Source organism: Abramis brama (assembly GCF_963993115.1).
Source record: "Abramis brama genome assembly, chromosome: 20".
Taxonomy (NCBI): Eukaryota; Metazoa; Chordata; class Actinopteri; order Cypriniformes; family Leuciscidae; genus Abramis; species Abramis brama.
The window spans coordinates 27,947,447-27,975,240 of NC_139982.1; the positions used below are offsets into that span (position 1 = coordinate 27,947,447).

Genomic DNA, 27,794 nt, shown 5'->3' on the forward strand with positions numbered 1-27,794 from the left:
TACATTTGTGGTCTGGACTTCACTACTCTCATAGAAATGATTAAAACTTAATTGTTATAGTTATTATCCTTGTGTGAATGGGCCTTAAGACTACCAATATTTGTTAGATTTTTAGGGATGCACTGATATTAAAAGTCTGACCAAAACAATAAGAGGTAACCAATAACCAATAAACAGGCGATTTAATTAAAATATCATAAAAATGTGTCAAAATAAATGAAAAAGAAAATACGAAAAACTAAAATAGTGATCATGAATAAATGAAAAATAAATAATAATATGCATTAAAATATTAAAATATGCATCACAACATTATAATGTACAGTATGAAAAATGGATGTCAATTTTGAGATCTGCTAGAGAATATATTTAACAACATTATTTTATTATTTTTTATAAAGATTAACTTTAAGTCAGCGTTAGATGATGACAAATGTGAAAAGGTAATTGAGCGTAAATCCGATATCTTTTTTTGAGTGAAATTTTTTATCAACAGGTTCATTTGAAATTGATCATATCACAGTATCAGATGAGCACATGCCATATCGGTGCAGCGGTCTCTATATGTGATGTTTTAGTTGTGTGATTTTTCTGTGGTTTCCCTGGACGACCATTAATGTCAAGCCCCTCGAACCGACACAAACTGCTCTAATCCGATCCGTAAACTTCCCCTCCTCCTTTCAAAGCCAGACCCTACAAACACACTCAAAGAGATGCACACTAGAACTGTATTAAGAAGAAGAAACGCTGCTTCATAAATATTCAGATTTGTTAGGGACATGATTTTTCTGTTTAAAGAACAAATGAAACGTGATTCACACGCATGCACAGATGTTTGTAGGTCTCGCTAACCTCTGTGTGAGTGTTGATGGCAAGTTCTCATGCCACGGCACATTCCAACCGTGTCTAAGACTAAACAGCCACTACAGTGATAGAAACCAGAGGAATTCAGCGCTGTCACCCACTCGAGTGTGTGTGTGTGTGTGTGAGAGAGAGAGAGGTCTTTGCAAGGGCATCATTTTATTTGCAGTAATTGGTTTCTGAGTGCCATTTGGCTCATTCACTGAATGTTTTTAACCATTTCTCAACCATTCGTTTGAGAACTGATGCCGATTTGATACAGAGATCAGCCGTTTTTCGGGTTCAGTGTGTGTGTGTGTGTGTGTGTGCTCACAGGATGTGGCTTTGAGAAAACAGATCTCATTCCTGCATTCCTCTGTCGCCATAATGGCCTCACTATCGGCCAATCAGCATCCAGAACCAATTATGGCATTATGACCTCAAAATCTCCCTGGAGATAAACAAAAAAGCAAGACAAAGACAACCAAGTCCATATTTTCACATGTAGGGATTCGGGAAGTACCTCTGCTAGACACCTAAACAACACATGCACAATTCTATATAAGGCGTCTTCCATTTGGCTGTGAGTCACCATTAGTGCTTTATAAGGGAGCGGGACTAATATTTACACTAGAGAGGTCAGAGAATGTGCGTGTTTGTGCTACAACTGTTTATATGAGCACTAACACACACACACCCATTAGAATAATCATTTCCTATGGGAGTAATAAGATAGGGTGGGGGTTCTGACATCACTTCCTGTTGGGGTGAGCGACTTCAAGTCCCTGTGGGTTAAATTCATAGATATCATATATAAAGGCTAGATGTCTCGTGCGCGCTGCTGGCCAATGGAGATCGACGTCCGCACACGGCGGCCATCTTGCCACAGTGGACTCGCTCACTCGTTTAATGGTGCATATACTTTTAAATAACCATAACTTGCTCAATTTTCTACCGATTTTCAAACGGTTTGGTTTGTTATAAACGTCAGAGATGTAGTTATGACACTACATACATACACTGCATACATATGAATAATTATAACATACATGTTCAAGCATTCGGAATTATAGCCACGTTAATAACGTTTGTAAGAAACCAAACTGTTTGTAAATCCGTCAATATTTCAGCGAGATATGAGGATTTGTGTGCATGCTGATCACTCACCTAATGCAAAGCTTCACTGCGGTAAGATGGCCGAACGGTGATGCCGGAAGTGACTGCGCCATAAGACATCTAGCGTTTATATATGATATCTATGGTTAAATTATCCTGTATAATTAACAAGCTTCAGAATACTAGCTTTTTAAAAAAAATGCATTAGTATGCCATGTTATTTTACGTGTTTAATTTAACGTGTAGAGTTGAATTAGTATCTTGTAAAAAAGTTGTTTTTCCAATTCTGTGTAAAAGCGTCTCGAAAAAGGAGACTAGAAATGGAGGATTTCATTGTGGGATAGAGAATCTCATGAGTGTGCTCTGTTGTATTCTGCACATCATCTAGGTAATTTATGCTTACAGAAAATTGGTACACATATTGCAAAAATAGAAATGATAGTATGGTATGGTGCTATTCAGAACACAAAATGGCCAAAAAGACAAAGGCCAAAAATATGCAAGTGTGCAAAAGCTCATCCATCGGATTGCAAGTGCACGGTCCTGCTGTACATTCTTGATGAGGTTTTCTTTAGTTCCTGTAGAGGTAATAAACCTCAAGTATTCAAGGGGGCAATGGATAGAGTTACCTTAAAATGTCTGTGCCATTAAATAAGATATGTTTTACTGAATCTTGGCAACAGCGAACATGGAAGTTATTTTCTGTTTCAGCCAAAACTGTTTCATTGATAGGTAACTAGTGCTATTCTGATGACGCGTTTTGACTAGGAATGCACTGAAATTTCGGCCGCCGAAAATTGGATTTTCGGTTTTTGGCTTAAAGAGAAAAACAGCCAAACATATACAGTTGTGGTCAGAATTAATGGCACCCCTAGTAAAAATGATCAAAAATGGCTGTAAAAAATAAATCTGCATTGTTTATCCTTTTGATCTTTAATTCAAAAACTTCAGAGAATAAATATGCTTCCGAGATATTTTACTCGTAAACAATTCTAGGGGTGCCAATAATTGTGGCCAGCGTGTTTTGGAGAAAAACAATTATTTCCTAATGTGATTTCCCCCCCACATTCAATTCTTTTACTTCAATGAAAGGTTAGATTTTTGCAAATTTTTTGAATGAAAGATCAAAAGGAAAAACAATGCAGATTTATTTTTCACAGCCATTTTTATCATATTTACCAGGGGTGCCATTAATTCTGAGCACAACTGAATGCCACCCTGTCCCTCAGTATTCAGCGCTCAGGCTTCACTCTCGCTCTAGTCGTTATCATTGACCGGAGTGAAGCTCACCTCAATATTCTGCTCTATGCATTTGCACTCCGGTCAGTTGCTCACGGCCTATGGGAATGCTCCACTCATGTACTGCTCACTGCCGGTCTGCTTAAATAATGCATCGACATTAAACTTCTATGTAGTAGTATACTTGTTTCTGTTTGCAATAGCTCTATTGTGCTGTAACATGGTGTGGTATAGCCGTGCTGGTAAAATTACGCTACTCTCTTTTCGCTGCATCCCTAGTTTGGACTCTTTTAGCATCTATTTCAAGCAAACAATGTGGAAAAGCTACAAGTAAACATGCTAGCAGTGTAACTAGATATAATATAAATGTGATTCTGTTCGAACTGTTGCAATGGAAAGAAAAAACTGACCATGGAAGGTCACTATTTAGACCACTCACGATTTACTTGCGTAGAGCATTAGCGACTTAACTTTCAATACATTTACGTTAACATACTTAACATACCAAAAACGCTAATGACATTTCATCAACAGAAGCATGTTTAAACTCAAGCCTAGTTTAAAAGTCAATATACCTATTCCAAACAAATCGACAAATTAGAAAATGTTGTACTTACAAATGCTCACTTCGTGTAAATCAGTCGTCTTTGCATGTTTATAAACTATTTTGTATTACACTAACAAAGTCTGAAAAATGGCCAAATTGGGAATAGAAAGCCATCAAAAACACTGCAAATATGGAAAAATTAGAACGAAAAGGAAAAAAGCTGGCCCTGAGAGTGTGTTTCGGCCTGAAAGCTTAATGCACAGCTCAAAAGCGAAACCCTTTGTTCGGTTATGCATGAGTGTGCATGTGTTAATGGCCAGGCAATTATGCAACCTTGATGGTAAACTTCAGAGTGAACGAGTGGCAGCACTAGAGCTCTAAAATATCAGCGTTAACACAATTTCAGCCTACACGGCTCTCGATGCCAACCTCTAACCACCTCCACTCTTTCTTTCTGGCTGTCTGTCACTCTTTCCTTTGGCTTCTCACATTCCCTCTGTTATTCTGAACGCCTGTGGGCTGCATCTCTCTCTTACTCGCACTTGTTTGATACCGTCTTCTCTTACGTCTATCCTAAGGTGGTTTTGTAAAGATCTAAAAATCTTTTTTTATTCCAGCAAATAGATATTTGTATGAAATCCAGTTCATTCAGTTCACTTCCTGACCCTCACGCCAAGCCAAATGCAGTTCAGGGTGGCCTGAGTCTGGAAACTTATAAAAGTCTCTGAGGGCAGCCTGAGACGGCAGACAAGATTTCGGGAGCTGATATGGAGCAGAGCAGGGGTGGGGCTAATGTGATGTGGGTGTGGCCTAAACAGTGGGCAGAGCATGGAAGAACCCATGTGAGAACCGAGCCAATTCCAGCAAATTCCTATTCAATGACAGCAAGGACGAACCATCTCCATGACAATTAGGGCAGTCCGTCTGGAGGAGCATGTTTTTGATATCAAGGGATCACTTAAAGTGAAGCACGCTGTCATCATGATGGAGAAGACGTCTTGGCGATGACATCATGTATGATATCACCCTCTATTATTAAGCCTAATATTCCCACTGTGGATTAGCAGATCATAAAACATGCCAGTAAATCACATTTAGGTCCTGAGGTGCTACGACAAGCAGATGGTGCGCGTTATCCACTGAAAGACACACAAACAGATCCTGGATCAGTACGTGAAAGACTGCCGCTTGACTCATTTGACTTTGATGAAAACACATCATGGAGTTCAGAAAGGTTTTTTTGGAGAGGATTTTTGCAGACCCAGCCAGGATTAGCTGCACTTCACTCAGAGTAGCCTTGAGGTAGCTGGCACCTTTGTTGCTATGGGAACTGCTGATGCTGTTGTCATGATGTCACTATGACTGAAACTCAAAATTTTATGACATCATCACTGTGGAGATGATTATGTACTTCACCAAATCCCAATTCGCATGCTTCTACTAGGATGTGCACGAGTAATCGACTAGTAAAAACACAATTTAAACAGCAAAAATTGATTTTCCCTGGCACCTTTGCGTGCCGCAGGCAACATGTACTTTACTACTGAACCCTTTTCTTAAATCTTACGCTTACAATTGAATTGGATGGCATCCAATTGCAATGCGGAGGAGATGCTGTGTGCTTCCAAGTGGCAACATTTAGATTTTCACTGGTATATTCAGTTTTTATTGGAGTCATGCATTCACAGTATGAATTTAACACACGTTACCAGCCAAATGAGAGTCCTTTTTAAACAGCCGCCGGTATTTTTGATCATCTACCATTTTGGACTGACATTTAACAAGAAATGCAAATTGATACAAAGATGTGCATCTAAACTAAAGAATTACTATATTACATATTGCTGAACAGACAAAAAAAAAAGCTTTCAATGAGCATGATTGGCTGTTTTTGTAGTTATAGATGACTCTATAGATGGCACTGACTTTGTCATACCTTTTTTATTATGAATAATACACAATCTTAATCCCACATACTACACAGGAGAGACAGTATGATAAATGTGATTCAGTACTTGTCATTCTGTGAAATATGAAGTCAACAATGTATTTTTACTCATCCCTAAACTGTTGCATTATCTTTTGGTTAATGATAAAGCACTAGGCCTAGGCTACATCTAATGTGATCATCTCTAAAGTGATAGAGCTAATGTGCACAATTAGTGGTCGATCGATATATCGCCAAGGCCGATATTTGGCACGGCATCGGCCGATAAGTGTTTCTGATTGGCTGATGTGTTGGAAGCGGGACTTTTATTTTGACGGGCGGTGAAAATAAACATTCTCCATCTTCATTAGTTTATGTCAGTCATATCTTATACTTTATTAGACAGAACTGGTAAGCAAAGAAAGTAAATGGTACTATGCAGCGAAAAAGTAAAGCGTTTGCTTTTAAATTATTTGTAACAGAAAAGGCAAACAATCAGTTTTCTTATTTACTGTCAACATTCAGCAAATGCGCATCTACATCAATTAAGCAAATCTCTGAATATCTAATAAACATTTAATTTCACAAACCTTGCAGATTTAATGGAATCCAGCTGTGATATCTTGTGAAGTGTGCATTTGTAGCCTGATAAACGTGTGACTGCGAGTGACGGTCGGTCCGTGCGAAGTGAGTGAATGCGAACAGAAGACCAGCCTCACAGGAGACACGATCAAAAAACGTTAAATCCTTCATTTTAAAATATGCTGTCGTGCTATAACCAGTTGCTCACTGTGTCATATTCATATCGTTTTCACTGTGTGCTGTATGTAAAATTAGCGTTACCTTGTCTTTATTTGAAAAAATATGATTACCAGTGCGCACGAAATTGCCATATTACTGAGTGCCCTGTTACAGTGTTTACTTCCTTTTCATTCACATATTCATATATTTCTAAACAATTACTTTATTTGTGGAAAAAACTGTAATAGGATTGCAGATTCAAGAAGTTGCCATTGAAAGAATAAGCATGTTTATTTTAAAGATTTTTTTTTCTAATTTATTTATAATTTAATAAATATTGATTAAAATAAATATAAAGTGTGTATATATAAATATCGGCTTTATATCGGCCATCGGCCACCCTGCTCTCTAAGATATCGGCATCGGCATCGGCCATCAAAAAGCCAATATCCGTCGGCCACTGGTGCACAAGTGAAATACTTCATTGAACTTGCGAGCGAGTTAAACCGCTCTGGGAGAGTTTGGGCACAGGGCTAGTGGAGGTGTATATTTAAACCTGTCTGGCTGAAACTAGAGATTATGTGTGTCTCATACCAAACACCTGAGGCAAAAGGCTCCCATAGCTCTCTGTCTGTCTGTCTGTCTGTCTGTCCGACTCACGCCAGCTCCATAACTCAAGACTCACCGCAAAACAAACAACTTTTTTGTCATCGAGCATGTCACACACACACACCACCTGTTATTTTACAAATGACTAATGCCTTTTCACACGCAACTGCACAGAGGTGAATGACCGTCAAGTTTTTTCTGTGTAAGTATTTTGTTTGTGTACTGCATGCATGTGTTTGGATTATATGATAGCACTGATATATTTGAATGGCATGTTTGTAATGACTCTCACACGTCTGACCGAAGCCTGGTTCACACTGACAGGGATTAAATCGCTGGACATTGTCAAGTCACTTTGCTTTTTGGTTTTTAGTAGGTGTTTCTTCTTGACCATCAAATCCAATTAACCTTAAGACAAGACAGCGGATATTTAAAGGGATAATTCACCCAAAAATTGTAATTCTTTCTTCAATTACTCACCCTTACGTCGTTCAAAAGCCATAAGACTTTTGTTCATCTTCAGAACACAAGTGAAGATATTTTTAAGGAAATCTGAGAGATTTCTGTCCCTCCATTGAAAGTCTATTCACCCAAAACTTCAAAACGTTGATAAAGAGATTGTATATAAATCCTTTAAGTGTTCTGAATAAACACGATCACTTTATATGATGAACAGATTTAATTTAAGTTTTTATTTACATAAACATTGATCAGCGAACATAGAGAACCGGAAGCTCAAGCATGCTTGAATGACAGGCGAGAACCAATGAGGTTTGTTCTCACGCCTCAAGCAAGTACGGTTGAGCTTCTGTTTATCTGAGTGCTCTATGCATGTTTGCTGATCAAACACTGACCATTGAAAGCATTAACAACTTTGTCAATGTCAGACAATGACAACTTGCATACTTTCAGATTACAGTCTGATTTTGCCAAAGGAACAAACAAAACTCCATTATATGGCCACTCTGTATACCTAGTATTCAAATGACATGTGCCATATAACAGCAGCTTTTTTAACCACGGTAAAAGGAATTAGCCAAAAAAAGGAGGTTTGTATGTGTCTGATAGTTCAGTTTAGCTTAACGGACAAAATGGCAACAAGGCTTCTCGGTGCAGCGATTTGATTGGCTATGTGACCTGTCAGTCATTTATCTGTCGTAAGGTCACCGTTGAACTTTTATAGGACATCAGCGAGGAAGGGATGATTTTGTCTGGTTAATCTGATCTCAGTCAGGTCCTGATCTGATTCAGTGTCCTCACTCTGTGAACATAATCACACACTCACACACACACACACACACACACACACACGCTCCTCCCCAGGGTGCTCATCATCACACCTGTTTCCTAGAGCTCAAATCCTTCCCTAACCAAATCACAACCCTCTGACAACTATTCACCAAAACACAAAAATCCACTTAAACTCAGTCTTTTTTTCACTATTCGTATATTCGAGTGAAACTGTTTCTCGTACAAGAAAAAATGTCGTGCAGGATTTAATTGTGTCCATTGGGATTTGATTGTATTGTTGTCATTTGCAAGAGGGAGGAGATTTGGATTAAAGATTACGAGGGAACATGTCTTTAAAAAAAAAAAAGTATGTGCAGGGATAAATCATTTAGAATAAATCCTGCAATATTCCATAAAAAATAAGAATTTTGATTTTTTCCATTTTGATTTCATGGTGACTTTAAAACCTCTGGATCGACTCTAGAAAAAAAGACGTTTCTCCAAGCTATGACACTACCTCACAAAAATTCACAATGGAAACCAGAGTTTCAATCAAACTACTACAGAGACCATTAAAACTACAGTAACTTGCAACAGACTTCTATATATACACATTATAAGCACTATCCATGAGCAAGTCTATCAGTAATTTTTAAATTCACACTAAGGCTATTCTGTTAAATGGCTGATTTGGGCAAATATTGGTCAATAACTAATACTAATAAGAATAACTCAGTAACTGTTATTATTGTTACCATGGTAAAGGCCAAGTGCTTAAAACTAACATCCAAAATGAAACCCATATGATTCAAGCCTCTCGAGCTGCCTTTTCACTGTCTGTGAGTCTGGATACAACTAACGTTACAGCAATTCCTGTTCATCGTCTGTCATAAGCGGTGAAAAAGAAACATTATGCATGTATGGTTAATAATAACCACATATTAATTATACAGGCATAATGTGAGCTCAAATTAATCCTTCTCTAAAAACTATTTGGCAGTGAATGTAAAAATGCTAAATCATCCACATGGTAAAAATCCTCTATCCCATTGACAACTTAAGACATATGAAAAACACATTTCTTAAACATATTTTCTTTATAGTTACTAAAGTGAAAGCTGATATTAAAACGGATCACATCACACACACACAACAGCATCCTGACAGAAACATTGAGGAACTCTCCAGAACCGGCGTCAGATCCCATCAGGTTTTTCCCTCATGGACTTTCCAGAGAAAATTACATTTTATCTCCTCACAGAAATGATTTAGCAGAAATGACACTTTATCCTTTGCACGCAGAAAACACTCCTGAAGCTGTTACACACCACAATCAGACATAACACGCGTAATGACTCAGGTTAACCGTTTAACCACCACAACACAAACATTTTCATGGCCCTTCTGAAATGTTCAACTCGTTAAACTGACAATAAACTGGTTGAAAAATCACAGCTGCGCGTCACGCGTCTAAATATGCGCCATTCGCTCGAGCTGACGCGCCGCGTGGATCTTTCTGTGAAACTCCGTACGAACTTTCTGCTCTTACCTTCAGCGAACGACAACGCTCTCCTCACGAACCCGTGTGCGCCATCCTAATCCAAATATCGCGGAACTGTCGTCAAACTGAACGTGGGCTCTGATGGATATTTTGCTCGGGAGAAATGTGTGATCACGCGTCTGTGTTCCGCCGCTCCGGTAACGGCTCGAGCACGGTCGGGGACGCGCAGAGGGCAGGGCGCTGTGGACGCGCACTTCGTGTTGGAATGTCGGAAACGCGCTTTGCTCCCAGACAGTTTTGCTGTGGTTTTCATTTGATATTTTGAAGAACGTTAATAATAATAGAGACTAAAATGTAAAACTGTATTATATTTTGAGACAAATGTTTTTTTGTTTGTTTGTTTTTTGGAAATATCATTATAAGGACACTTGTGGTTTATTTTTGAAATCCTTTCCTTAGAAACTATATTATCACGTATAATACAGAATGCGATTGTCTTAGAAATGCTTAAGTAAAACATTTAATTTGTTGATACAGTCCCAGTTCATATCTGTGTCGCCATAAAGTTCATTTTGCCGCGAAACCTTAGCGCACAACCTCATAACCCCGCCCACAAGTGACATTTTCATACATTTCTACTCAACTTTGGAAAGCTCAAGGGCCACAAATCAGGGCCACACTTTTAATTTACACAGTAGCCTATATTGCCAACACATATGGTACATTTTTCATTTATTTTTACACATTTCTTTTAGGTTATGCAAATAAGCTCTGTGACCTTTCCATGAACAAAATTCGTACATGTTTTGTTTATCAAGATAATCTGCACAAATGAACAATAACTTTTATGAATTTTGAAGCAGATACTATTGCCAGAAGTAAAAAGCCAAATGCAGGCTATAAATAAACTAGCAGCCTATATGGTCTTGATTTCAAAAACATTTTTGGGTGAGAAACTTTTTTGTCTGAAAGTTAGGGTTATAATAGTTTGCAAGAGTGCGATTATAAACACAATGAGGCTGTAAAAGCAGACTTGTGAGTTTGATGAGTTTACTTATTCAGTGTGATCACATTTAATGTCCCAGACAACCCCTGTAGTCCCATTTAGCGACTTGTTTACAACCCCCTTTTTCAAGACCCAAAAGCTTTTTAAAAAACCACAATTACTGGTGTATTTTACGTTGTAGAATAAAACATGAAAATATGAGTTTATATTAACCTCAGACCTTATTTTGGGCATTTAACCAAAACCCCATTTAAAAAAAATGCTAACTTGTTTTGGCCAACAAAAATACATCATCACAGATAGGCCTATCAAACAGTAAAACAGGGTAAAACACAATAAATTAAATACGTTAAGAAATCACATGCTGCCATACATACAATCTTTCAATTAAAGGGATAGTTCACCCAAAAGATTCATCTATCATCAACAACTCACCATCATGTTGTTCCAAACCTGTAAGATGTTCATATTTCTGAGGCCCTGAATCCCTATACAGTATAAATGAATGAGTATGTGAAACCTAAAGTCTCACAACAGATCTTTTTATCTGCTATCAGCCTTAATTTGAGAGTTGCAGTCTTTTGAAAAGTGTATTAATGTAATGTATATGGATAACATCAGAAAACACATTTAAAGTAATGGAAACCCAATGGAAGCATTCAAAGTATCTTTGTTTTTGTAACCTCATTGCATTTCTGTTGAGAACTAATGCTGCCATTCAAAACCAATCAAAAATGAAATTAAACTTTCCATGTTTTTTTGTTTTTTTAATGGTGCTTATTTGACCATTATGGAGCTCGCCATCTGGTTGCTATATGCTTTCATTGTTGTAAAATAAGGAGTGTGAACATTCTGCATATCATTCTACTTTGTGTCCTGAAAGAAAGGCATGAATTATTCCTAAAAGCCGATAGCTATTTCTTTTTTTTTTCCTTTTGCGTCAGCTGAAACTCATGCATAAACCATCACTACAATATTAATCTAATACATATCTGACCATAGCTCTTCGTGAAATATCTTTTTCCTCTATGATACAGCGACCACATTTAGGGCAGAATATTGAAGAATGAGAATGACAGAAGTAGACCATCATCAGCCATGGAAAAGCCGGAAAATCCTATTCCCTCATGACAGGACAAAGCTGATTCAGAGAAAGTGTTGCTGAGCTCATTGTGTGTGGGTTATTGGTTTGTGTGACTCTATTGTCTGTGGGTTCAGGGTGGATATTCAGTATGAGAGACAGGAAATGAGCTCTACTTCTCATGACTCACACAAGCCACATCATAACCTGATGGCCCTCTCCTCTCCTCTCCTCTCCTCTCCTCTCCTCTCCTCTCCTCTCCTCTCCTCTCCTCTCCTCTCCTCTCCTCTCCTCTCCTCTCCTCTCCTCTCCTCTCCTCTCCTCTCCTCTCCTCTCCTCTCCTCTCCTCTCCTCTCCTCTCCTCTCCTCTCCTCAATATGTTGTTTCTCCCAATTGAGGAAATGAAAAACATCTCTAGGGCAAAGAGAGTCTCATTTTATGATATGATTATGAGTTCTTGCATTCAGCTGGATCTTCGCTTTGGGCAAGAGAGAGGGAAAGATGAACAATCCCATGCTTTGAACGAAAAGTTCACCCAAAAATGGCAATTCTGTCATCATTTGTCATGTTGTTCCAAACTTAGATTACTTTCTTTCTTCTGTGGAAAACAAAATTACAATTTGCACCATAAAATATACAACTATATTTTGATGTTCTGAAGTCATGGCATTGTTAAAAATGTACTTCATTTTTTCAGTGATAATTACTGAGCTGAACTTGATAACCCTGATAAGTTTGATTCACAAATGAATCATTTAATCTGGTTTTGTGAATAATTGATTCACTGACACGATCTAGTTCAAAAGAGTGAGCCGTTCACAATCGGACATGCAGAAATATCTTCAAAATGTCATTTGCGGTCCACATAACATAAGAAAGCATGAGTTTTGAACAACACCAGGTTGAGGAAATTGACAGAATGTTCATTTTTTGAGCAAACTTTTGAGCTTACATTTTGTTTTTGCCGCCGTTTTTACACAGTGAAGGACATATGGTTTAAAAGGAAGTTAGGTCATCTGACCCTCCTGTGCCATGAATGCCGTACTCCATTTCTGACGGATGACAGGAAGTCCTGCTGTCTGACAGGAAATGGACATGACAACAGAAAGGAAATTACACATGTCCCAGAGTCCTGTGCAGCTGCAGCTCATCTCTTCTCTATATTACAATGGCTCAAATATTATTTGGACACTAAATTCACACCTATAAATCAGAGTTATTATAACTAAAACTGAAACTGAAACTAAAACCATAAAACAGTTTCTTTACTTGAACAAAATAAAATCAAATACAAGCTATAGCAGGACGCCTGGCGCTCTTTTTTTAATTCCTTTTTCCTATCACATATTTTAGGAATCATAAATTAGGAATCATTCGAAAGCTTAAAAACTCAAAATGCATCCTGTCAAAACCATTTCGAAATCGGACATTGCGTTACCATGGAAACGGTACTTTAAAATCTTTTAGCGGGCTCCTGCACTATAGTGGGTGATGTTTCATATTACAAAATTTATTTTAACAATTTTTTTCTAATCTTGACAAAACACATATTGACGGAAAGGTCTGAGACTCAAGGCTCCATATTTGCTGACTGTTTTGTGAATGAAGAGATATTGTGAGAGATTGAGAAATATATTAATTTGTCACAGGAAAATGTCAAATAATGTCAATTTATTTAACAAAATAAATTCAATGGAATATGGGTGTCTATTTTTGGTATAGCACCTAAACAAAATCTCATGGGAACTTCAATTTTTGTGATATCAACTTCAAATTTGGAACACAACTTGGTTGTGATTTCACAAGTTCACTTGGTTGTGAACTTGGTTGACATATGGCTTTGATTTCATAGCAATTATAGAGTAAAATTATTTAGAAAAATATATATTTTACAAAAGTACAGTATTTGTTTTACAGTAAACTACACTTTTATCAAATGTTTCAAGGAAACATTTCTCATTTTAATTTAGTTTAACCTGATTTACTAAAATAAAATAAAAGTTAGTAAAAACGATACAGACATACTGTATAAAAACTATTAAAAATAACAGAAACACACAACAAAATCACTAAAATTAAACTGAAAATGGAAAATATATATATATAAAAACGATTGAAAATAATAATAAGTACTTCAATGATACTAAAAAAACACTGCTACAAATTTGTGAATGTCATTTCATTAATTTATCAAATCAATAGTCCAAATAGTAACTGTAACTAACCTATTTAAAACTGTTCAAAACTGAATTTGACTTTTGGTTACACTTTATTTTGTGACGTAGTTACTTACATAAGTACTGAATAATCTTAATTGACTTGAGTTACGGTTAGGGTTTGGTTTAGGGTTAGTTACTTGTAATTATGCATAATTTACTGTTATTACTAGAAGTACATGTATTAACGTGTAACTACGTCACCCTAAATTAAAGTGTCACATGACCTTTTTCAAAGATTTTCTCTTTTTTTCACACTCCGTTTTTCCGTTACATAAAAACACCAGAGTCGCCGCTTTTCACCCCAGATATTGTGTTTTTTATATAAAAACCTTTAATTAATTCACACCTGCTTATAAGCCCAACTGTGTTACAGCTGTTCAGTAGCAGCCTTCAGCAAACCGTCTGTCCTGAGAACTGTAACACTGCTGTCTCTAGCGCTTCATCCCAGAAGGAACTAAATCTAATTAATTAATGGCAACCATCTAGCAAATGAGCTGGAGGAGAGAGAGAGAGAGAGAGAGAATCAGACACTCATCAATGTCTTCATACATTTGCTTTATTGAATTCTTCAAATGTCAAGACCATAGAGGGAATTCAGTAACTCCAGTACAAAGACACCAGCTACAGATGAACCTGCCTCTCTTCACACGAACACAACATCGCACTTTCTTACATATAATATGAAAGAAATTACAAGTATAAAATTCAGCTTAAAATCAAAATAACATGTATACATGCAGATGAAACCACAACCCTTCTAAAATAACGTTTTTACATTTTAATAACGTGCATAAATGCATGGCAAACGTGAACTGCTAAAATAAAAAAATAAAAAAGAGCAGATAAAAACAGCATTGTAAAAAAATAAATAGGAAACAAGTGAATAATTGCTTGACACAAAAAAACGCGGTCATCGCAAGATAGGAGGAGGGGCTACTGCACGAGAGGGGGCGGGGCCTCACAATTACCTGCAGGAGGATCAGAGCAGTGCATTAACGCACACGTGGATCATGTTCACATGCATAGCAAGAATGCTGTGGTGTGCGGCTACCTGTCGAGGCGGTTGACCACGTCCCTGACGGTGCCGATCAGGTGCTGGTGCTCCTGTGGGCTGGACAGGATGATGCTGTGAAGCTTCTTCATGTAGGAGTCGATGGAGTTGAGTGTGGGCGTCTCTCCGCTGCCTGCAGGAACACGGGGAAGTCAGTCAGGAAAAGATTATCTTTCACATAATGGGAAGATCGGATTCACAGTTGAAACAGCCTTCACTCAAATAAGCTTTGGGAATGAAACAAAGAAAGTAATATGTTGGCAATATTTTGACAGATCATTTTTTTTTTCATAAGAAAATGTTTTATTGGAAATATATTCAGTTAGTGACAGTGAAAAGATTTCTTTTTTAAAGAAATACTGTTTTTATAGCTTTCCATTCATCAAAAAAAAATAAAATTCCAACATGTTTCATGAGCAGCAAATCCACACGTTAGAATGATTTCTGAAGGATCATGTGACACTGAAGACTGATGCTGAAAATTCAGATTTACATCACAGGAATAAATTACACAAATAAATAAAAAATATATTAAAATAGAAAACACTTAAATTATAAAAATATTTCACAATATTATATTTTTGATCAAATAAATGCAGCCTTGCTGAGCATAAGAGACATCTATCACAAAAAATAATATATATATATACACACACACACACACACACACTGTTTAAATAATTTATATACATATTTATATTATGTATTTATATTATATATTCCATACAGTATATACATATATATATATATATATATTTTTTTTTTTTGTGATAGATGTCTCTTATGCTCACCAAGGCTGCATTTATTTGATTTATATGATTCATATATTTAATGTAATTAATATATTATGTATATATTTTTTTATTAATTAATATTGGGAACAAGCACAACCAGGATCTCAGTATTTAATTTCATTAGAAGTGGAATAAAGTGGAATATATATATATATATATATATATATATATATATATATATATATATAGGCCTATAGAAAGGTAATATTTATTTAAATATTTCAGACATAAAATATATTTATGGTCATGGCTGAAATGAATCATTAAACTGATTTAAACAAAATGAACTAAAATGAATCAGACTGCACAACTGAACCCAGCTGGCTGGAGGTTTTTGTAGTTCAGTCATGTGTGTGTGTGTGTGTCTCACCGGGCAGGGGGACAGTAGAGAAGCTGTGTGTGAGGGCCGAGCGCAGGGTGTCCAGGTGTTGCTGAAGGAGGCTGTTTCGCGTGCGTTCCTGCAGCACGTCTCCTTCCAGACGCTCCACGGCGGAGCGCATGCTCTCCACATGCTTCTGCAGCGCCGCGTTTCGCTCCTCATACTCCATGTTCGTCTTTCTCAGCTGACGCATTTCAGCCTCACGCGCTGTAACACACACACACACACGCTCAATGAATCATGTTTTCCTTAAAGACATACTCACACACTCAACAGCACTCTACTCTCACCTTTACTGTGATTGAGAAACTCTTCAGTGAAGATGGGAATGTCAAACACAGAGCGATCCTTTATCTCCAGATCCTTCTGAGACAGACAGAATGTTTGTCATTGATTAGAAATAAATATTATAATATAAAAATATAAAGACCCGATCAGAGTCTGCACCCATAGAATTACAGTGGCTGTCAAAATTATCTACATTTCGTCCACACTTTGGGTAGGGTTACATTTACATTACATTTACATTTACACATTTGGCAGACGCTTTTATCCAAAGCGACTTACATTACATTCAAGGTACACATTTTACATTTTGTCAGTTCTTGCTTTCCCTGGGAATCGAACCCATGACCTTGGCGTCGCTAGCGCCAACACTCTACTGTTTGAGCTACAGGAAAGCAGGAAAGCTACTTTGCAAGTTTGTTCATTAAATATTAGCCTAAATCGATCATATTCCAGCTACTAATAACATATTTAACACATTTTATGAAATAAGGGTTTCCACACCTTTCTATTTTCAAGTTGTTTGCAATTTTTGGATCATTTTATAGAGTTTAGCCTATTAACTATTGTATAAAAAAACATCAAATAGTAAAAAAAAAAAAATATATAAAAAAAAATATATATATATATCAAATTATAGCTATTTAAATATTTTTTATTTTCCATGACTGTTCAAGATTTTCTAACTTTTTGTGGCTTTTACAGTCATTTTCCAGTAGTTTGCGACTACTTTGCGATAAAAATCCCTGTAGCCAAATTAAATATTTTAGTATTATTTTTATCATATTGTTATATTTTACTATTTAGTATTATATATATTTTAAAGAAAGAAAGAAAGAAATCCCATTACTTGTATAGCCTTTTCTGAATATTGGATAATCTAATAAAAAATATTGTATAAAAAAAGGCAAATGAAATAGTTTAGAATAATAATAAAAGACTACAAAAACAGATGTTGACTAAAGAGTTTTCCTTGACTTTCCCAAGACTGTTTAGGATTTTATTGCCATTACTTTTCCAGTCTTGCATGATTATTGGATGATTCCATAAAAAGATCATTACATAAAAACAGCAAATTAAATAGTTTAAATCAATAAAAATAGATTTAGATTAACAAGTTTTCCATGACTTAAAACCACAATCTCCTGTTAATTCCAGGTTTTCCACGACATGAAATATGTGTCCTGTCGTGGATATTTTTACCTCATGAAGGGATTCACCAGGTGCCTGCCGTCCAGCATCTGATAACGACAGCAAGAGAGAGGAACTTTACTTTGGACAAGTGATTTGTGATGCACATCATTTTGTCAGTCTCTTCGTTTCTATTCTCGTTTTACCAGGAAGAACCACCCGCTGTGAAATCTCACTGGTCCCAAATCCTGCCCCACACAGCTTCACAGTGAACATCAAAAGTGTTCTGATTGGCTGTGGCTGTCACTTCATTGCAGGATTGACAAAAGTTCGTTTTGGATTTCGTACCTCCTCTGTGTCTCTTTCCTTTTTGTTTCTCTTGCACTTTCCTGCTGAAGTGTTTATAGGCTTCGGTCTTCTGATACTGCTCCAGTTCTCTCATGTAGCGCTCCTTATCTCGGTCCGCTTCATCCAGATACCGCTGAGAGAGAACGAGACATGAGAGCGATGTTAGATGTCTCTGGAAAGCTTTTAATCTTGATTAAAGATGACCTTTTACGGTCTTCATTTTGCATGGGTCTACTAGAATCGGTTTTTATGCTTGGATGTTCAAAAAAATACATCATTTTTCACATATTTGACATTGTTGCGGCACCTCTCTTCCTGTCAGTAACGCTCTGTTTAGTTCCGGTCTCTATTAAGCCCCGCCTTCTGAAAAGCACAATGTGCTCTGATTGGTCGGCTGGACTAGTGTGTTGTGATTGGTCAACCACTTTAAGCGTATTTGGGAAATGTCGCGTCCCTTACCATGATCGTGAGTTTCAACACTACTTTTTGGCGGGAATTATTTAAATGAGGAATATTGTGACGTGTTCGTTCCCAGAGAAAACTCGAGACTACAATGGAGGCGTTTCAGGGAGTTCTGAAACAGTGACACTGACATAGAGAATAACTCCCTTTAGAGTTACTTTTCAGATGTTTTTCATGCTCAAACAGCAACATCACACACTAAAGAAAGTTGAAAATGTGAAAAAGCACAATAGTTCCTCTTTCAGGTTTACTGCACTATGTGTGTCCCGACCTGTTTCTCTTCCGGGGGCAGTTTGCTCCACTCGTTCCCGAGCATCCTGGTGATCTCTGGGAAAGGCACGTCTGGTCTTTCCGCCCGCAGCTGCTCGCGGCGCTCGTTCATGAAGCGCACGTATCCTGTTAACGGGGCTTTGGGGGCGTTGCTGTCCTTCAGTGGCTTCTTCCTCCTCCTGCCTTTGGTCCAGCTGCTCCTGCGAGGTTTCTGCCAAAAACACAGATTCACATGACTGGTTAACGCTGCTCGACCTGTGCAACGACAGCCATCACATGATCTGCTCACCTCCTCTCCGTTACGCTGGCTGCTGTTGTCTGTGTTGCCCCCCGGTGACCCGCTCTGCTCCTCCATGACCTCTGACCTTTAGTGTCACATATAGGAGATATGTAAAAAGAGAAGATGACTGGACTCAGCATTTAAAAATAATACTGTAATAAAACTCAAAATATCATGTACAAATTATGTTTCAATTATGATTACATATTATAATATATATATTAATTTTCCATCTTATACTCACTAACATAATATTCAAACACACACACACACACACACACACACACACATATATATATATATATATATATACTGTACATTAATAAATTGTATTTTACACACACACACACACACACATACACACACATATATATATAAATATATAAAACCTATATATAAGTATATAAAAGAACATATGTATACATATATAATATTATATATTAAATTATTTTCAATTTTAATACCACTAACACACACACGACATAAAATATACATATATAAAAAATAAATACATAAAACTGATCAATATAAATATATTGAACACCCATATAAATATATATCTATTATATTTCATTAATTTTCTTCAATAAAATTAAACTTTACTAAAATTACCATGGTTTCATGAATACAGTACCATTCATACCGTGTTTATGGGACATGTACCATGGTGATATATTAATGGAAATAATTATTTTAAGTAATATTGTACATCGATGTAGCAATCATTTAAAACTATTACCATCTGACCATTTTACTATAGTACAGGCACGGTACTTTATACAAGGTTGGTACAGAAGATTATTTTTACAGATGCATTAGAATCAAGCAAAACCCGACAGACGTCAATTGTCTCACCTGTCTTTTGTTCTGAATGTGGAATCACGTGTAAAATTGCGTCTTTGACGTGTTTTTTCGCACGATTTTTCAGGAATTTTACAGAGAAAAATATTCCGAGTCAAAACAATGCACGGAGCCGGCTGACGTCATCACGCGGCGACGGGAAGCAGGACGGCTTCGTCATGCGATCTCAGCCCTGTCAGTCAGATCCCTGATGCCTCCTCCTCATCACAATCTTTATTCTAATCATCCTCCTCTCCGCCTCAGTAAAAGCGCTTTATTTCGGTTAAAGCCTCAGTAAAAGCGCTTTATTGTGTTTGAAACGCTGCTGGAGTACTAACGGGTTACGAGAGATTAATGGGGTTTTACTGCCCTCTGCTGGCCAGAAGCTGCAAGTGCAACTAAATTAATTGCGGCGCTCCTCTGTTAATTTTTTTAATAATGAAAATAAAAATCTAAAACACAACAACATGAAAATAACAATATGTTTGTGTGTATTGAATCATACACATATTGTCTATACCATAGAATTAATATGTATGTATGTCCTGTACACTCTGTGCAAGCTGCCACTTCGGCCATGTAGTATGTTTTAAATTTTTCAATAATTTTCCTTGAAATGATGTATTAAAATCGTGTTTTCCTGTTTCTTGTCATAATACAAAAAAAGATAAATAATATTTGTATTTTTGCTGCTTTTTTGTTGTCTTCTCTTTACCATGTGACTATGAACGTCACATCTGACCAATCCAAAACGAGTTTACGACCACTACGCCCCGCCCACTTTATAAATTCATGTTTTGGCAGTTGCCGCTCTACCATTTTAAATTCTGTGCCGCATTGCCATCTACTGGCCATATGTTGCATGTTCATTGATAATAATATTATTAGTCTGTTTGTAAGCAAGCAAGTTAATAAATAAATAAACAAGTAAACAGACACTTATTTGAAATAAAAACCCTCAAAATCTGCAGAAGATTTGCTAGAGGCCTTCTTTTTTTGCTCACAAAACCTTGATAGTTGATGGTTCACACTCTGACTCTCTCTTCACAGCAGGTCTAAAGTAACATAAAGTGTTGAAGGAAGGTGTGAATTACAGTTGACTGTGTATGTGCTGGGGGTAAAGACAAATCATGTTTCCATAAACACTTTCCATTATGTCAGAAAGAATTACAGACAGTCTGAAAATGTGCTGAAGGCTGTAATTAATCCAGGTGGTCTGAGGGATCAATTCCATGTCCACATGAATGATATCAGAGTGACAGACAGTCTTTCCGCTGCTGCGGCTCAGGCCTCAGGCCTTGAGAAATGTGAACATCATTTCATGAAGTTAATGAGCTGACCTTTTGCCTGAATGGTGTTATGTTTTTGGAGTTGTTTATTATTTTGGAGGAATAAGGCTGTGTTTATAGCAAAGCTTCTGGAATGGTTTGGCATCAGGATGCATATTTTACATTTGACAGTGAAGTGTAAAATATAAAAACTGTGACCCATCACAGAACCAGAAATGTTGATAATTATTAAAAAAATATATAATAACAACAACAAAAGCAACAATATTAATAATACAAACATACTAAATTAAATAAAATTAAATAAAATGGCAAATTAATGAAATATAATAATTGTAATAGTCATAATAATTTAGTAATTAAATTAATATTCAAATAAAATGAAAATTAAATAAAAAAGAAAGAAAACTTAACATATTAAATAACAATTATAATACATTATTATGCAAATAAAATGAAAATAAAAATAACGCTTAAAAATTAAATAATAACAATAAAATAATATTCAAATGAAATGAAAATTAAATAAAATAATAATTAAAATATTTAATCATCATGATATAAGATCATTTTATCATTAAGTTACTTTTAAAATAAAATGAAAATTAAATAAAAATAGCCTACTTAAATATTTAGCAACAACAATAATAATTAAATATTCAAATGAAATGAAAATTAAATTAAAATAATAATAATAATTAAAATATTGTATTAAAAATAACAACACTAATAATGAAAAATAAAAGCGGTTAGGCAGTCCTAACTATGCACGATAATATGGTTGATTGAATGTTTTTTTTTGCACATAGCATTTATTTATTTATTTTTGTCTCACAACTCTTTCAAAACAGACCTAAGTCCCACTTTTGGGTCATGACCCCTCAGCACAGACCCATAATGGCCTGTAGGGGGCAGTAGTGCTGCTTGACTAATAATCACATGACACTATATAAAGAATAAATCACTTTATTGATCAGTTACAACAATTTCACGAGTGATCAGCCTGCAATATAATGAATCTGAAGTCTGCTGATGATAACTATTTAAATTGTCACGAAAGTGTTACACAATATCAATTTTATATGATTTGCTTATTGCTATTTTGCCATTTAGTGACTCAATCATGTTACTCCTCGATCAATGGCAGAGATTGCGAGTGTCTCTGGAGTCGCCCTGCGCGAGACGCCTGATGGATTATAAAAATGACTTTACTGTGAAACCTGGAAACTCAAACCATAATTCTCCGGCTTGTGTGTGTTTGTGAACGTCTGATGACCAACTCTCCAGCTTGTCATGTTGCTAAACTAATAAGTTAACCCCAAAATGTAAAGATTTATGTCGTTCCAAACCACTCTGGATTTATTTAGGACGGTGAATGGCCTTTAATGGCGCTCATAACAAATGCAGCAGCAGCCGCACACAGTTGTGCAGGTCTTCAAGTCTGGCTTTCTGTTAGTCAGATGAGGTTAGGGTGAGCATAGGTCAGAAGAACCTCTCTCTGAATATATCTCTGTGATGTGTGTATCTCTCTTTATCCTGACAGCTCTTTGACAGCAGTTTGCTGCCTCTGTTTAATGTCTGTTCAGTTTCACCTTTAAAAGAAGTGTAGCTCTAGTATACACTAACCTTGAGCTCAAGAAACATAAACAGAAAAGATAGAAAAACCATTTCAAACAAGTAACCCAGTGATTGTGACCTGTACAAACCATGAATGATTTTGAACAAATCAATTTTTTTTTAGTCCTGTCAAATTGATTAATAACATCTAACATAAAAGTTTGTTTATATATATACACCCACATATATTATATGAACACACTTTTATGTTACAGTAGATGCTACTGATCGATTTGACAGCACTCATTTTTTAATGTGAAAAATACAAAACACACATATGGGGTAAAATAATATTTTTATTAATATTACAACAATACTTACATTTACTCAGCTAATCACAGAACATGAGGTGTAACAAAAAAATACATTTTTCATATCCTGACTCTTGTTCAATCCAACATTTCATAATGTGGCCACTTATTTGAACGTTTTTTTTTTTTTTTTTTGCACCAATACAATCAACTTTAAAGGTTAAATTACATTAAATTGACTTAAAAAAAATAGTTGAGTCTTGTATAACAAAAAAAATTGCATAACTTATTTTGATGAGTTAAAGTTAGCATCACCCTAATTCCCTTGCCAAAAACCCAATATTATTTTTCCATTGGCTTTTGGATTATTGCAGAAACTAAGCTCTGTGACCAACAAAAGTTTATGATCCTTACATATTTTGTTCATTAAGATGATAATCTTCACAAATTAACAACTTTTATGTTTTTTGACGACAGGTGCTGCTGTTTTGCCACTGGTTTAAGGCATTGGTTAGCTAGTCTAGAGGTAGCTTGGTAGGGGAAACCAAAGAACTGAACAGTGATTAAATAAAACATTTAATTTTTGAGGCCTGGCATGTAACCTCAGGTTCTGCTTGTTCTTGTTGTGACTTAAGAGCTTCTCACCATGATGTAGCATGAACGGTTGAAGGTTCGTTTACTGTTTTCACTTCATATTTCCTTGGAATATTACTGTGCATGATTCATCAGTGCATGTTATTCTAAAGAAAATTGTTTTTTTTGTACTCATTCATCGAAATGAAGTATTTTCTCTGCCTCAAAGACGGTTGTCTTCTCTAATGATGATTCTGCATGACTGCAAGCATGATATTGCTTTTAAACAACAGTTCAATAATCAAGAAGTTAATACTGAGTACCTTACATATACTTAGCCCTCTGGTTGTGTTCAAAACCCTATATAACACTTTTGATGTTCCCGGTCAAAAATGACCGGCCTATAAAAACTAGCTTATAAATCACTTGTTATGCTATTATCACCCAATATTGGATTAAATCTTTTTGTCAACTTGTTCTCTTTCAATCAGGACTGGTTTTATATTTCTATTTGCATCTGATTAATCGTAGGCCTCATTTATTTGTGAGTATAAGGCATCTCATTTTTTGATTAAAAAAACATTATTTTTGAATAATTTTGGAAATATTAAATAAAATCTGAAGAAAATTGGCACTGTTGATCACACTAGTCTACTTTAATTTTTCACCAGGAATTTTGTTTTGAAAAACCTTTATTTTGTACAAAATGGCACATTGTCACACTGGGCCATTGAGGGCCTAACTGAAAGAGAACAAGTTGACAAAAAGATTGAATCCAATATTGGGTGATAATATAGTATAATGAGAGATTTATAAGCTAGTTTTTTTTAGACCAAATTTTTGACCGGGAACACCACAAGTGTAACAAGGTGACACTTGTTACCCCCCCCCCCCCCCCCCCCCCCCTTAAAAAAGTAAGAAAACTGTCAAAAAACATTTGAGAAGTAGTTATACCCTTTGTGAACAAAGTCACTAAGTTTCAGTCCAAAGCGATAACATTAACTAGTATTTTCGGGAAAAAGAAAATCATCTCCGGGTCAAAATGACCGGAACACAACCAGAGGGTTAGAATATAATATACATTTACACACAAACTGACCACCAACTGCAACTTTCAGGCGCCATCTTTCTTTTTTAGTTTAAGGCCCAATCCCAATTCTATTTTATACCCCTTCGCCTACCCCTTACCCTTGCCCCTTGAAACAGAGTGGCAAGGCATAGGGGTGAAAATATTCCCCTAAGAAATGGGACACCACTACTACACCGTTACACGTCATTATACGTCGTCGCTAGCGCCTACGTCACAGGAGATGCGCCAATGTTTATCACACACTTCCAAGATGCCGTCGTCAGCTGTAGTCATCTCAATTGCGTGGGTTACAGCTATTTTTTTGCATTTTTCTTCTGAAGTTCGCAGAAAACAACGAAGATGACGATATCTTCGACGCCTAAGTATTTTTGGACTTCAGGAAACGTTGCTCGTTGTCAGCGCGAAAACGAATGAGCCTCTGGGTTTCCTCTGGTGTCCCTGTTTGATAAAGAACATACAAGACTGGTTGATCATGTTACAAAAAGCACGAAACTGTGTAAGCACTGTTCGTTTATATCGTGTTCACATATAACCACAAGAAAACAATGCGTTCATAGCAGACGTACGGTAAAAGATAAGCCAATTCCCTGCCGCAATTACATTCACCGGTTATCATACATGAAAATATGTTGCGGGACTATCGTTAGCGAACTTCAGCGATTTTTTTGCAAACGTTTCTTTGAAGAACATGACCGTAAATATGAACACAAGATTGAATGTGACATAAAGAAAATGATTATTGGCAGCCATGTTGCCTCTGTAGCCGGTGTATGCAGGTACATTTCTCATACCCCTTCGTTTGAAGTGTGGTCCCGAAAAATCTTCGTTTCAAGGGCTATCTGGCCCTTCCCCCTACCCCTCCAACCAAAAGAGAATCGAGACAACCCTACCCCTTCACGGGAACCCGCAAAACAGAGGGGTAGGGGAAAGTGAAGGGGTAAGGGGTAGAATTGGGATTGGGCCTAACTGTCACAGAATGGAAAGCACAGGATTGTAGGATACCAAAGGCAGCGAAGGACACATCTATGCTGCCTTCAAAAATCCATCAGATCTCAGGAGAAGTGCCGGAACTGCATCATACAGGCCTACTGTACGGAAGTGGGCTGATTACATTGCATGGTCCAATACCTTAATGGACAAAATCAAGCCTGTGAATATTCAGTCACAAAACAGAAGTTAAAAAACACTGTGGACGGTGTTTCATTATGCGTTTAAAGCTCAGGCTGCGATGAGGCATGACTCTCAAGAACTCCCTCGCCGAGGAATCAGCTCCTCTCGAAGCACGACATTCACTTAAGAACAACATCAAGAGAAACTCGGAGGACATTCAGTGCGGAACATCTGCCAGTTCATTTATCTAGGGTTCAGTGAGCTTTGTTAGTGCTGAGCTGTTTGTTCATTCCTCCAGGGCCGGGGGAGTGTTTGTGTTGACCACTGCGAGGGAAATTTCCCCCCTAATTAATCTGTTTTAATTGTCGGTTCCTCATTGTCTGCGTCAATGTTAATCCTTCAGTCTAATCCGCGGACACACACACACTCATTTCCCGTCTCTCTCCGTGGCTCGGGAACTTTTGAGGAACGTGATAAGTGTTGGTTTCATCTCTAATTAAGCCCGAAACACTATCCGCTGTTAGCTTTACTGAGAGCCATTAAAACAAACACAGCAGAGAGGAATGAAGTGTCCAGGACAAACCTTCCCCCCTTGAGAAACGTGCTGCTGTATAATCACATTTCCAGGCTGTTAATTGAAAAGCAGAGTGTTAATCTTCCTTTTCTGAAGCGCTCATAATTACCGCTGCTCAGCGGCGTCTCCAAGATTAAAGTCATCTGAAAATCTCCCTCACCTTCATGAAAGGGCAGAAACTGATGCTCACTTTCTCATATAGGCTGTGTGTGGTAGCAGAGCATAGCTAGAAAACTTATTCTGGCCCAGACATAAAACAGTCATCTGACTGACACTTAAAATGGCATCCCGTTTGTCATTTTACTGTTCAAAATACTTTGCGACTAAAGGCTCACATTTAAACGTACAGTATGTAATTTTATCGCCGCTAGGGGTCGCTAACCTCTTTACAATAACAAAGGCGTAGTTTGATGATGCAACATTTGCTAAGAATTATGGATCTTGTCGTCAACGTCAAGCCGACCGATCTAATAATGTTTATGGATGAGTAAATACATCAATGTTTTTATCATGACTGTGATATGAAGCAGGGCGGTATTGCTAAGAGACAGCTATCAGCTCCACACGCGACGCGAGTCCCGCGGATATAAAAGGAATATGGACATTTCATTCTACCGAACTACACGCAAGTGCAGAGTTACTACTCACAGGTAGAGCCCGAAGCCATTTGTTTTGAGAATAATGGCTGGCTGATGAAGTTATTGGCTGGCTAGCCGGCTCAGCCAAAACCTAAATGGCTGCTGCAGCCACCAAACTTTTCATAGCTGCGAATGGCTGAAGCTGCCACTTCATGTCTACAGATGTCTATGTTATACTGATTTACTAGATCTCAATATTTCCAAGCAATGCATGGCTTACACTATATTTTACACTATATTTCTACAAAATGCAATACAATGTAATAAAGAAAACACCAGATTTTACTTTCACAACGTATGTACATATTTATTTTGTAGTCTGTATGCTACTAAACATTTTCAAATAGCCTACAATGTGTTGTGTTTAGGCTAAATGTATGTAGGCTAAGTTGTATACGATAACTTGGCATTATCATGGATGAAGCTTATCATATTACACCTTGAAGGAGCAAGTGATCCATATTTGGATCCAACAGAATTGTACAGAAGAGAGAGAGCTTCCTAACGGTGCATGTGAGAGGGTGACGGCAGAGATCGCGGAGAACGCAAAATTTTGTTGAATTTATGAGAAATCTACAGACGCAAACAGACGAAGTGTAGTAAAATAAAGACCTAAATGTGTATTTCGGACTTTTTTTCACCACAAGTCTGAAAGAAGACATGTTATTGAAGACAAATATCCAAAAATCTCAAAATTGACCAGTAAAAAAACCCCCCGATGCCTGCCGTGTCTCGCCTTAATATAAACACACACTG

At 36.9% G+C, this 27,794-nt stretch overlaps 2 protein-coding genes across 4 annotated transcripts in view; both read right to left on the minus strand.

Moving 5' to 3' along the window:
• Window positions 1-9,963, minus strand: part of peak1 (pseudopodium-enriched atypical kinase 1) — a 30,445-nt gene extending 20,482 nt beyond the window's left edge. The window contains exon 1 of the mRNA XM_084095201.1: window positions 9,799-9,963. The gene's annotated coding sequence lies outside the window, so the exon portion shown is untranslated. The remainder of the gene's footprint in view (window positions 1-9,798) is intronic.
• A 4,633-nt stretch (window positions 9,964-14,596) lies between these two features.
• Window positions 14,597-20,234, minus strand: hmg20a (high mobility group 20A; the record flags this gene model as incomplete). Of its 3 annotated transcripts, none has more annotated exons than XM_084095405.1 (9): window positions 19,912-20,234; window positions 19,066-19,141; window positions 18,778-18,987; window positions 18,045-18,177; window positions 17,769-17,806; window positions 16,571-16,646; window positions 16,272-16,487; window positions 15,108-15,240; window positions 14,597-15,024 (listed from the first exon to the last, which is right to left on the minus strand). In XM_084095405.1, the coding sequence occupies exons 2-9, from the start codon at window positions 19,129-19,131 to the stop codon at window positions 15,021-15,023; spliced, it is 876 nt and encodes a 291-aa protein (XP_083951531.1). In that variant the 5' UTR covers window positions 19,132-19,141; window positions 19,912-20,234. The 3 variants fall into 3 exon arrangements, with proteins under 3 accessions (XP_083951531.1, XP_083951533.1, XP_083951532.1); XM_084095407.1 differs by having other exon boundaries at window positions 16,571-16,643; window positions 19,912-20,049; XM_084095406.1 differs by lacking the exon at window positions 14,597-15,024 and having other exon boundaries at window positions 15,104-15,240; window positions 19,912-20,054.
• Between the last annotated feature and the right edge of the window lie 7,560 nt (window positions 20,235-27,794).